The following is an 11,989-nucleotide window of genomic DNA, read 5'->3' as shown; positions in this document are numbered from 1 at the left end:
CCAAGAGGTACAAATACAATTACACATCAATGCTACATCGTACATGACATTACAAAACAGACAATTGTACATCCATGGTACACCTCAAAGTACATAGAAAATACAATACAAACATCTCCAAAATAATACATCTTTAAGTGACGTAAGGGCGCAAAGTTTTACATAGGGTAGATACACAATGTACAGTATGTACAGAAATAATGGGGGGGATGGGCGGAAACGCTTGAAAATGAATTAATGTCTGTTAAAGGGCTTAATTTAATTTGATTTGTTCATTTGAGGTCAATTGAATCAAGCCCTTAACAGTCAGTTATTTAACTGAGATATGCCAGTGGTCCAGAGCTAAAATAAGATTGAGATTCTCATTCTTATTTTAGCTCTGGTTCTCAATTTGAGAACCACTGCTATTCCATGGTTTCCCTTATTCTGTTCTCTTAACCTTCCATATTAAAATCATGTTAACTGATTCAATGCAACGTATGTACAGTATGAGCAGACAGCCAGACTGTTACGACTCACTGAGTCTAGGATGGTTATGAGGAAAAAGGCAAGATGGTATATGCCAAAAGTTGTTTTATTCCTTCAGTTTTAGGTGGCATACAGAGAGGAACAAAATAGTGCAACACAGGTGAACAAGGTGAGCAGGCTGAGCAGGACCATAAAGGAAAGAAAGTAACAAAATACCCTAACACTGCACCCTAGACTAAACCCCCTCCCAATACTGACTATCTCACTAGTGACAAAAGAAAACGCTAACTGACTACTCTATTCTTATGCCTACCATCAAACAAAAGTACATGTGAAAGGTGCCTGCTTAACTAGCTATAAGGTGATACAGTGAAATACTAATAGGGAAAATACTACCTGCTCGTGATTCACAGTTTGTATGAAAGCACTTTAAGGAACAGTTCGTGAACCCTCTCTTAGGAGGTTTCAATATATATATACACTTGTACAGATTAGACACTCTTCCCTGCATGGAGGGCGCGCTGTCACTTCCCTACTCTAGAGACACACAAGACAGTCTGACAGCGGCCTGGATCGCAGTCTTCAGTTAGACTTTATCTCATCAGGTGGGACAGGGTGGAAGCGCTGGTTGGACGCGCAGGATTGGGAGTAGGCGGCCAATGGTGGAGCGTAGGGAACGCTCCCCACCAATGGCTGCGCATGGACGGATCTGCAGGGACGACAACACAGGGCGCGCGCACAGACAAACAGACATATAGCAGACCCGCGCCCCGACATCCGTAACACAGACACATGCCATTGATTATATGGGCACATTTCCTGATAATGGTGACTCAACCAGGCAATCCAGGGGTCCCCAAATCCAAGTTTCCCATGAGATTATTATAGCTCCCTTTGCTGTGGAAGTTCTCGACGTCCGGCTTCTCAGTAACTGACAACATTGACGTGTCATCAGAGGTCACCAGGTCATTTACTGCATTTGTTTCTCAACTAGTGGTCAATAAAATAAAATACAAATCTTCACTTTCCTACATTACAAAATACATGGTCAGGGACCACCTGCAATGCCTTCACAGACCACCAGTGGTCCACCACAGACCACCAGTTGAGAAAATGCTTTTGGGCAGGAGTTCCATTATTATTACAAAACATACAGTAACCACTTCAGCCCTTTCTATGTTGCAGTATTGATACTTTTACTTAAGTAAAACAGGCAAGTACTTTTTTCCACCACTAGTCCCAGAGATAAACATTTGTTTTAATCAAATAGGGCTCATAGTGAGGGGTTTGGTTGCATATCAAACGATAGGTGGTCCTTGAAAAGGGTTGAGAATCCCTGCTCTAACCTACTTTTGGACAGGCTCGTCTCTAATTGCTGGCCACCGGCGCTGGACAGTGGGGACAGTTCAATCCCATTAAATGAGGATGGCTTTGGCACTTAAGATAAATGCTCTCTTCAGGGAGAGATCTCTCATGCCAGAGGTGGGGTGGTGGGTGGGGGTGGGGGTATACCGGTATGTGGGTGCACGGTGGATCGTCACGCCCCAGACCCTCTGAGTGCCCCCCACCCAACCAACCAACCCCCCACACACACACACACACACACACACACACACACACACACACACACACACAGAGTCCTCAGTCACAGCAGCAGCCACGATGGCAGACAGCAGACCTTACTGCTTAATACCTTTTAAATTGTTTTAATTTTCTGTCTTTATTGATCTCTCAGGGTGTGATTAATCAGATCAGTGGAGCAGGCAGTTAGTACATTAAAAATTGTCAGCCCACGTCAAGGATGATTGGGTGTTAAAGTGTGTGTGTGAGATAGAGTGTGTGTGGGGGAGGCGTGTGTGTGTGTGTGTGTGTGTGTGTGTGTGTGTGTGTGTGTGTGTGTGTGTGTGTGTGTTTTCACTGTAGCTCAGGACCTGGGTTGCAGACACATTTTTATGGGCCCCCCTATTTTTTGTTTCCTACATTTTGTTTTTGATTATTATTATTTCAAAACAATTTCTAAAGACGTTCCTATTATTATTATTATTATTATTGTTATTATTATTGAAGAAATCAAATAAAAAATAAAATAAATTCCATAAATTAGAAAACAAATGTTTCAGTAGTTGTAAAAACTGGTTGGAATAACGTGTTCATTGACCTCCTTCCACACACTACGTCCTACCAGGGAAACTCTCCCCTGTCAGGTGATAAGAAAAACCGGCTCACTCCTCATGCATTGAAGGAAGCATGAGCTCAGTTCAGGGCCCTCCTCAGGTTGGCAGAGGGAGAGTAGCGCTCAGGATTACAGTTTAGCTATTGGCACCAGGTTAAAAAATGGGTTACAAGAATTGTGGGATACAATAATAGCCATTTAACCTTTTCTTCTTCCAGTGGCTGTTTGAATTTTCTTTTTGCATTGGTTTAAAGCATCTTTTCTTTCTAGATGATTGACAAATGGAATCCTTTTCTCGCTAAATACAGATTGTATTATGTTTTATTATTTATTTGTGTAGGTATGCTGCTAGGTCACCTAAGTTGGGTCCGATAACCCCCAGGGATCCTTGAGTGGGTGCTAGGGGCCCGGAGGGTAGCAAGATGAAGAACAGTTACATTTAATTATTATTTAACCAGCTAGATTTCACTGTGTGTAGACAGCTGTAGAATTATGTACTAAATCTAATCTAACAACAAAAGTCTATGGGGGTCCCTGGCACAACACCTTTTCAAATGGGTGTCTGCAGCGTAATACACATCCATTTGGGGGTCCTTGACATGACATGTTAGAGAACCACTGGGAACTGCCAGTCTGACAAAAAATAATAATAAAAACTCTAGCCTTTCAGATAACTCTGGTTCATTAGAATGTTGATTCATTTACAATGTCCCTTTTGCCGAATTTCAACTTAACTGTACATGACAGCTTTGGGTTATTATAATTGTTTAAGTAGGTTTAACGTTTTTACTATATAAGAATGTCTAAATAACATATATTTTTAGCACTTTCTTGCATAATTATGAATATGTTTTGCACTGTTATCGTACATTGTCACAGCTGTCTGACAATGCGTTCTTCTTTCTGTCATCAGGCGTTGGGCAGCATGTACTTCATTCACAAGGGACTGAAGGACATCTACCAGTATGACTTTAATGGTAACATCTCCCTCCCACCTGACTGAAATTCACACCGACCTCCAAATAACAAAAATAACGAACTAAATAGATCAACAAAACAATTATTCGTCATCGATTTTGTTCCTGCCGCTGAATATACAAATGTTTTTCAGAGCACAAACACTACTATTCCCCACAGCATCACCTTCATCCGTGGCTTCATACATTAGCAGGAAAGAGCAATGTTGCATATCATTGCAAATCATCCAAGAGATTCCCGTCAGGATTTATTTATGTGTTTTGTATTTATCAGGTTAACGTGCGACTGTATGCCGTTGAAAATCGCCGTTTGATGGCAACCCCTCGCTTTGGCCAGACATTTGCACAGCATCTGAATTTAAAGTGGGGCTGTTATTTTTCCCGTTGCATAGTCCAGTCACGTTAGGCTTGAAAAAGCTCGTCAGAAAAGGCTTATGGAAGGACCATAAACATCCCGGGCCTGCCACTTTCTGTGTGACCGGGGCCGATTGGCACTCGCTCGCCAAACACAGCCTAATGGTCCCCCATATAGATCCTCTCATCATGTATGCTGCTCTGATGAGGTTAACACCACTTTATTGATTGGTGTTTGCATGTGTTCTCACTCTTTTACCCTTCTCCACTCACCCCCCCTCCCCCCCTCTCCTCCTCCTCTCTCTCTGTCTCTCTCTCTCTTGCTCTCCTCGGCCTCTCACAGTTAAGGATTTTAAAGCAGTGTCGGGACAGAACAAGTATATGGGGTCCCTGGACGGGGTAGCCACGGTGGAAAAAGAAAAATTCCCAAAGAATTTCTGGCCTGATGTGAGTATGTGTGTGTGTGTGTGTGTGTGTGTGTGTGTGTGTGTGTGTGTGTGTGTGTGTGTGTGTGTGTGTGTGTGTGTGTGTGTGTGTGTGTGTGTGCATGCTTGCTTGTGTGCGTGTAGTGTACTTGTCTGCATGGTACATGCATGGTGCGTTTGCACGCGTGGGTGTGGGGATGGATGCGGGTGGGCCAAACGGCAGATGCTGATAAATGGGTCTGCTGGGGGTCTGCCTATTCTGACGGGGAGATGAGACAAATTATGTGAAGCAATCAATAATTACCAGCTATTCCCTCCATTGAGTGCTTCCTTTTTGTGAATCCTTTTAATCTGAATAAAGATGTGCTGTTTTACAGTTCAAGTGGTCCAGAAAGGGCTTCATGCGGACCAGATGGATCATACACAACCAGTAAGTATTGTACACTGTAAGATGTTACTGTGACGTCTCACATTGCCTTCACAAAACGGGTGGACTCCGTTTCCGTACAGTTTATTCTACCTCACATTCTGGACAGAAATAAATGCATGGAGGTAATACAGTAGGTAATACATCCTTGCCCTACTGGCAACGTGAGCTAATCTCCGGCACCGTTAATCCGGTCGATGCCAACTTTTGCACACACTCCCTGGATGCCAACTATGAACCTCTGCCCCAAAATTTCCAGAACAGCCTGTTATAGTGGCAGGAGACCAACTTTTGGGGGAAAAATATATATTTTTACTCCTGCAGATTCTGTCCAAATTGTTACACACTATTTCTATTGTCTCGTTCAAGACGGATCTGTCCGATATTTCATATTCCATCCTAATCCTAAAATATTGTCTTTCAAAGTTTGCAGGATTGGCCCGTTTTGAACAAAAAGCCTCAAATCATGAATGCAGTGTGCAATTTACCTGAAATCTTTCACAGACTTTCCTACTAGACTGAGGAATATATCCCACCCTTTTCACATTGGCCTGTTATAGTGCCACCAACAGGTGGATTTTTGCAAAACACATTTTTTAAATCATCCAATTGCGATCCAAGGTAAGAAGGAATTACACCCTTTTCACATTGACCTATTATAGCGCCACCAGGAGGCCACAACCTGCCCTGCCCTGGTGGAGACCTGTGCCCCGAGGGGCACTTTATCTAGTTAGCAAATACTTGCATTGCTGTTTTTACATGCATTTCAAATAAGTCTCTGTTGGCCTGAACAAACGACAAAGAGACTTTCCAGTTCTCAACCTCAATCTGTTTAGTAACTATTATTCACTGTTGCTGCAGCAGCCTCAAGTATAAGTCCGGTTTAGCAAACACTTCTGTTGTCTGGGTACAATAGTCACTATTTGCTCTTCTTTTTTTAACCATTGAGTGTGTGTGTGTGTGGGGGGGGGGGGGGGATGTTTGACTATGAAGAGGCCAGAAACTGTAGCCGTAAGGTTGTGCTGTAAGTCAACATAGCCCGTGTGTTGGATGCACATTAATTGTTTTCCGGGTGACAACTAGAGAAAGGGAGACTGAATGTTTCTCGGCCCAGAAAGACAAATGTGTTTGTTTGTGGCCACAAGTGCACTAACTGATAAGTAAGCTGCTCATAAAGTGACAGCCCTGTAACAGACCTGTATGCACACACAAACACATATTATACAGTATACATGCACGTGCACATGTGCAAACACACACATCCATGTACCAGATAGAATTCAGGATTTGTCATTGTGAGAACACTTCCTGTTTTCTTCCTCCATCTGCCATGTCTCACATTAGTGTGTGTGTGTGTGTGTGTGTGTGTGTGTGTGTGTGTGTGTGTGTGTGTGTGTGTGTGTGTGTGTGTGTGTGTGTGTGTGTGTGTGTGTGTGTGTGTGTGTGTGTGTGTGTGCGTGCGCGTGTGCGTGCGCGTGTGTGTAAGCGCATTCTGTTCACAGAGGTCTAGACCTGGTCAATGTCCATCTGTTCCATGATGCCTCCAACCTCATCGCCTGCAACTGCAGCCCTTCTATCTACTCTGCTAACCGCAAGAAGGCACTCAGATACGTCATCAACAGGTTTGATATTCAAGACCTATTTGATTTCATTCTTTCAGGCCAGGTGTGCCAACCAGGATACTCGCATTGGATACGTCTGCTGTCAGAAGCGGTTCTGCACGTGTTCCAAATGCTGCCAAAAGACAGTCAGAACCTTGTAGTGACAGCAGCACGACTAAAACAAAAAGGAGTAAAATACTTTATATGACTCTAAATAACTTGCATATGGATTTACATGGACTGGCCATGACCTTGCTAACGAGAGCATTGCCAAGTAAATTAGAGAGGCACTTGCAAACTAAGCATGGTGCTCTACGAGCAAAACCATTAGATTTATTTCAGAGACGGCAACAAAAGAGGATTCCATGCTTCATTGTTGCCCACTGGACCGCAAAGACCGTTAAACATCATACTTGTATAGTGAGCTTTTGGTTTACTTTCCACAGTGGAGGAAAGCCTGGTATTCATTCTAAAACTTGGCCATGTGATCCGGTGAAAAAAGAAAACAATCGTTTTCCGGTGGTGTATTCCGGTTGGCGTTGCATTGTTTTTGTTCCCCACCGAGAACAAGTGATAATTATGGCAGCATAGGACATTTGTAGAATGGGCCTCGGGTCTTAATTTAATGGGTTAATGGTGATGATACAGTATACACTACAGTACAGTATGTGTCTACTCTACTAACACCACCACTGTTTCCTTCCTGTCAGGATATCAGACAGCAGCTGCGCTCCCCTCCCTTTCTTCCTGTTTGGAGACTTCAACTTCCGCCTGGACACGCTCAGTCTAGTGCAGGTACACACACACACACACACCCACACCCACACATACACATACACAGTCTAGTGCAGGTACTGTAGTGTAGGACGCATGCACACAGTAGTTTATAGCATGTATTGCTTCCTACTAAGATGGGCTGGAAACGTAGCACATGTGACCGTGACCTGTGTGTGTGTGTGTGTGTGTGTGTGTGTGTGTGTGTGTGTGTGTGTGTGTGTGTGTGTGTGTGTGTGTGTGTGTGTGTGTGTGTGTGTGTGTGTGTGTGTGTGTGTGTGTGTGTGTGTGTGTGTGTGTGTGTGTGTGTGTGTGTGTGTGTGTGTGTGTGTGTGTGTGTGCGTGCGTGCGTACGTAGCACCTATCCACCTCTGCAGATGTCCAGACTGTGAAGAAGGACAGCAGCAATGAAGTGGAGAAGATCATCTGTGAAGAGAAGGACAACGACCACAAGGTGACGCAAAACGAAACCAACAAAACATTTGTTTATTATTATATTATTATATTCCATACAGTGCAGTATTGATTTCGTCAACTAAGACTACCTTTTTTCACTGACGAAAATATATAAAAACTAACCTATGATGACTAAAACTAAGACTAAATATATTGACAATTTCGTCAACAAATAAATAATAGACTTAGGGAGGTACAGTAGTGGAGAAGAGATCCAGTAGAACTAAAAGACAAGTAATTTTATTTTTGGTTGCACTCTGAAAATCACAGATCTCACTCACAGTTATTTTCAGCATGCAACCAAATGTAAAATCAGCCATTACGACACCAGTGATGCAAATAGCCTGCATCCTGCATCCTTAGACTCACTGAATTGAGAAAGGACGCAATCATGTCACCCTCCGGGGGTCCTGGGATGCAATACTGTACTCTAACGTTGTTGAAGTAAGAGTCATAAAATGTCCCTGGGACCCATCTAAAAGACCACCCCTGGGTCCCGGAACCCATTACATTGAGAATCTATTTACGTCACTGCAACACCATCAAGGCCCCAGTGGAAAATAAATAAATAAACGATGGTGAACAGGAGGCCGACGGCCCACCGATGTCCGGCAATCACCACCCTACCTCCCGCTGACGCATTTCACCCCGGCAGCCATTTCCCTTGGGGGGGCCCGGCCTCAAAGGTACCCGGCCCCGATCCGGCCGGTCACTGCGTCTTGCACTGGAAAAACAGGCGCCCCCCCCGTTCCGTTCCGTTTTTTCCACTTACGTACTGGTTTCTCACTTACTGTACTGTAACATGTAATATATTCCATATGTTTTACTTCAGGTTCTTCTCCACATTGAGGCCAAGCTGTTTGCCTACCTGCACGAGGCTGTCTTCAGGGAGGACAATGGCAGAGCAGTAAGACGTTCCACTTGAACTTTAGCCCCACCACTGATCACATCTGTATAGCGGATTTGAATGTTATCAACCCATATCAACCAGTAGGTTACTTATCAAGACCATATAATGGAGCCAGTATGCTCCACTGGAGTGGAGACGTTGTTGTCAGCCATTGTCCGACGAGTTTTCAAATGTACAAAATGTACATATCCTTTGACAACTTCACAATGCGTTGCATCGCTATTTCTAAATGGCCGAAATGTATATAAGACTGAAGTGGGTAATGTATGTCTAGTAACACTGCTAGTAAAAAAAATCACACCCGTGTGAAGTGAGGGGCGCTCCTATCATCATACAGTACATCATCTCATTCTGGCCAATCACAATTTGCGTCCTCACTTTTCCATCTTTACTTTTCTGCCCTCACTTATATCTTCAATGTGTACTTTGCTCAGCCAATCAAATCATCGCTATGGGGTGAACAGCCAATCGCAAGCCAATGTTTGTGTTTACACAAACCCTGAAAGCTGGGCCCTTCAAAAAACACAAGAAAGGAATACATACAATGTATATAAACATATTGTGCAGAAGTTAGAAGCCTTCTCTGATCGAGAACTTCCCCTAATTTGAAGAATCACACAAAAGTATACATATTATAAAAACAAGAAATGATCACATAGTGATATTTGTCAGGTGAAAGCTGTCTCCGTTGTGTTCTTGTCTCCGTTGTGTTCTCCCCCGCATTAGTATGGGGGTGAGAACACAATGGAGACCCCCCCATATTTGTTTGATTATTATTTTAGTAACGTGTCGTGTATGTTTGTGTGTCACAACCTCACGCCTCGCGGCCGTTCTTTGCGTTAGTTTCCGACGTTCTGTGCGTGGTTCAATGACTGTTGTGTTGTGCAGCTGTTGTCGCTTCGAGGCTGCGGTGGTAAAGCTTACTCGCTATGGTGCGGACATCAGCCCTTTCGCAGTGCGCGTGGCATATGAGCCAGGCAATCATACTACACTCCCATTGGCTTAGGCAGTGTGTGTGTGGCAGCCAATCAGGCTAGGCCATCAGTATGACTAAGTGATGACAATGTCGTCAATACAAGTAAACTGCTGAACTGCTCCGGAACACGTCTGCCCTCGAGGAGCGACTGGACAAAACAGAGGAGAAAAGCACATGGCAGGCCGTGCCGTACCATAGGAAAACAATGGCTTTGCTGATGACCCACATTGATCACATGTCTAACTTTATCCCACATCAGTAACTCAGCATTCCTTGACACAATACAATACACTGCCTAGCAACAATCGAATAATCACAGTGGAAATATACTCCTATTAATGGTGATTGATAGAGTGATCTGATAAAACAACAGTTTCTCTGCCGTGCACATGCTTTGCCTTTGTTGTGCATGTGCGATTATTGTGAGTGCATGATTTATAGGACCCTACGTCAGTGTTGTGCGTAATCTTATATTCAGATATCGTCCTTAGCAGTCTCTATTTATTCTCATCCTTCAGCTTTTAAAATATGACAAGGAGGCCACAGCCTTTCACGATGTCATCAGGGAAGAGGAAATCCTGTTTCCACCCAGGTACGTGTGTCGTCTTATCTGAGCTACAGTACGTGTTGTTGGCATGTTGAACCCTCAGCCTTCTGTCTCCATAATACACATTCTCTGCAATTCACACTGCTGCTAATGATGCCCTACCTGCCTTATAAGGATTATTATGCCTGCCATTCTACCTCTACTTTTAACTGACGATATATATTTATATACTTTTTACTCCATTACATCTAGTATTATTAATTGTATTATGATCAAATAAAGCAGTCTTATTTTCTTTTTCAATGCTTTCAAAATGTAATTTGAAAATAGCTGATCTACTAGCTCACAGGGCTTGTAGATAGGCTATATTAACTATTTGTCATGATATGACTAATAGTATAGTAACAGTAAGTATGTAGACCTTAAGTGGATAAGACACTCTCTCCATCTCTTCTCTCTCTCCTCCTCACAGTTACCCCTACAGTGAGGAATACACTAAACCAACGCAGTACATGAACACGCGCTGTCCATCCTGGTGCGACCGTATCCTCTCGTCACACTCTGCCCAACAGTTCATCCACAGAGTCAGTATCTGCCAGACATCGCCCGTTAAAACCGAGAAAGCATCCGTGTCATTTTAGATTTTAGCATGGATATTCAAAAAATTGCAGATATTTCTTCTTAGTAATTATTTGTTTGGTCCAAAATATTGTGTTTGTTGTCATGATTTGTCACAACTCGAGTTGGCTTCGTACGACGCTTAAAGGTCTTTAAAGGTAGAGTAAGTGATTTCACTTAATTCAAATATCACTTATTTTTTTGTTTTGTTGTGATAATCCTCTCTACTATAGAGTGTGCTGACCATATAAGGAGTTCCTCCCTGTCCCCAGTTAACCCCTGGGGGTCAAAAAACCTTAGGTTTCGTTTTGGCTCTATCCTGATTGGACGAAGGCTTAGGTCCCACAGCCAAAAACGAAACCTAAGGTTTTTTGAGTGAAATCACTTACTTTACCTTTAAATAAATACTTTTTGAAATGTCTATGGGAAAAATGCATTGGGATTCATTTCCTGGGCCTGGCGTCGTCATGAAAGTACTGCGACGCTCTATAGTCAGAAACCAATCTTTGCTTCTGGGTGGTCCCTGGAACAAAATATTTGAAATGTGGGTCTGTGACCAAAAACATTTAAATGTTGGTGGTCCTGGTATAGCAACATAACGGTAGGTTTTTCAGAAAACTGTTTTAATGGATCTACAACTTGACATTGCAGAGAGATGACAGTGACAGTGTGGTATACAATACCCTGGGTCCTAATGTCTGTATGGGAGACCACAAGGTAAACGCTTTTAACTTGGCATACACATTTTGGGCATGTCATTGTTGTTTCAAACAGTTTTCCAAAATGTCCAAAAATAGAGAAGTAGCAGATCTGCAAGCTCACGACGCATGTTATGAGCTTGTAGATTGGCTATTTTCACTATTCGTCATAATGATGAAATGTATAGTGATGAAGTCAAAGTGGTTAATAGCGTTACATGCTGTGTGTTCTAACAAATATCCTATACGCACAGTAAAAGTATACTAACTTTCGTATGTTGTCTGCCCAATACAGCCTGTTTTCTTGTTCTTCTCAATGAAGACAAATGAACATTGACTCGGATCCCTCTTAATGGTAAGAGTCTGTGAGTGCCAGCCTGCGAGCATGTATTGCATTTAAGTGTACTCCACTGTGTAGTCTGTGTAAGTGTGCGTGCATGCGTGTGTTTGAGCTTGTGCACTTGCTTGAATGTGTGTGAAAATTCCAAAGGGTGGGAGGGAGGGTGGGAGATCAGTGTGTGTAAAAAGAGTGATCACAGTAATCTTGTTCAGCTCAGGGGTCTGGTCCCCAGAGAGCCATCGCGG

At 43.1% G+C, this 11,989-nt stretch overlaps 1 protein-coding gene across 3 annotated transcripts in view; it reads left to right on the top strand.

Annotated features, from left to right (window-relative positions):
* Nucleotides 1–11,989, top strand: part of inpp5l (inositol polyphosphate-5-phosphatase L) — a 37,813-nt gene that overhangs the window by 22,321 nt on the left and 3,503 nt on the right. For all 3 annotated transcript variants that reach the window (XM_080766417.1, XM_080766416.1, XM_080766418.1), the window contains exons 5-15: nucleotides 3,555–3,618; nucleotides 4,316–4,419; nucleotides 4,775–4,827; nucleotides 6,327–6,446; nucleotides 7,136–7,220; nucleotides 7,558–7,653; nucleotides 8,488–8,562; nucleotides 10,060–10,133; nucleotides 10,561–10,672; nucleotides 11,358–11,423; nucleotides 11,700–11,759. In XM_080766417.1, coding sequence (XP_080622543.1) covers nucleotides 3,555–3,618; nucleotides 4,316–4,419; nucleotides 4,775–4,827; nucleotides 6,327–6,446; nucleotides 7,136–7,220; nucleotides 7,558–7,653; nucleotides 8,488–8,562; nucleotides 10,060–10,133; nucleotides 10,561–10,672; nucleotides 11,358–11,423; nucleotides 11,700–11,741 — 891 coding nt within the window. In that variant the 3' untranslated portion in view covers nucleotides 11,742–11,759. The remainder of the gene's footprint in view (nucleotides 1–3,554; nucleotides 3,619–4,315; nucleotides 4,420–4,774; nucleotides 4,828–6,326; nucleotides 6,447–7,135; nucleotides 7,221–7,557; nucleotides 7,654–8,487; nucleotides 8,563–10,059; nucleotides 10,134–10,560; nucleotides 10,673–11,357; nucleotides 11,424–11,699; nucleotides 11,760–11,989) is intronic.

This window comes from Protomyctophum bolini (genome assembly GCF_963924005.1).
Source record: "Protomyctophum bolini genome assembly, chromosome: 6".
NCBI lineage: Eukaryota > Metazoa > Chordata > Actinopteri > Myctophiformes > Myctophidae > Protomyctophum > Protomyctophum bolini.
The sequence above is the reverse complement of the archived record's forward strand: the minus strand, read 5'-3'. Positions and strand labels throughout refer to the sequence as shown.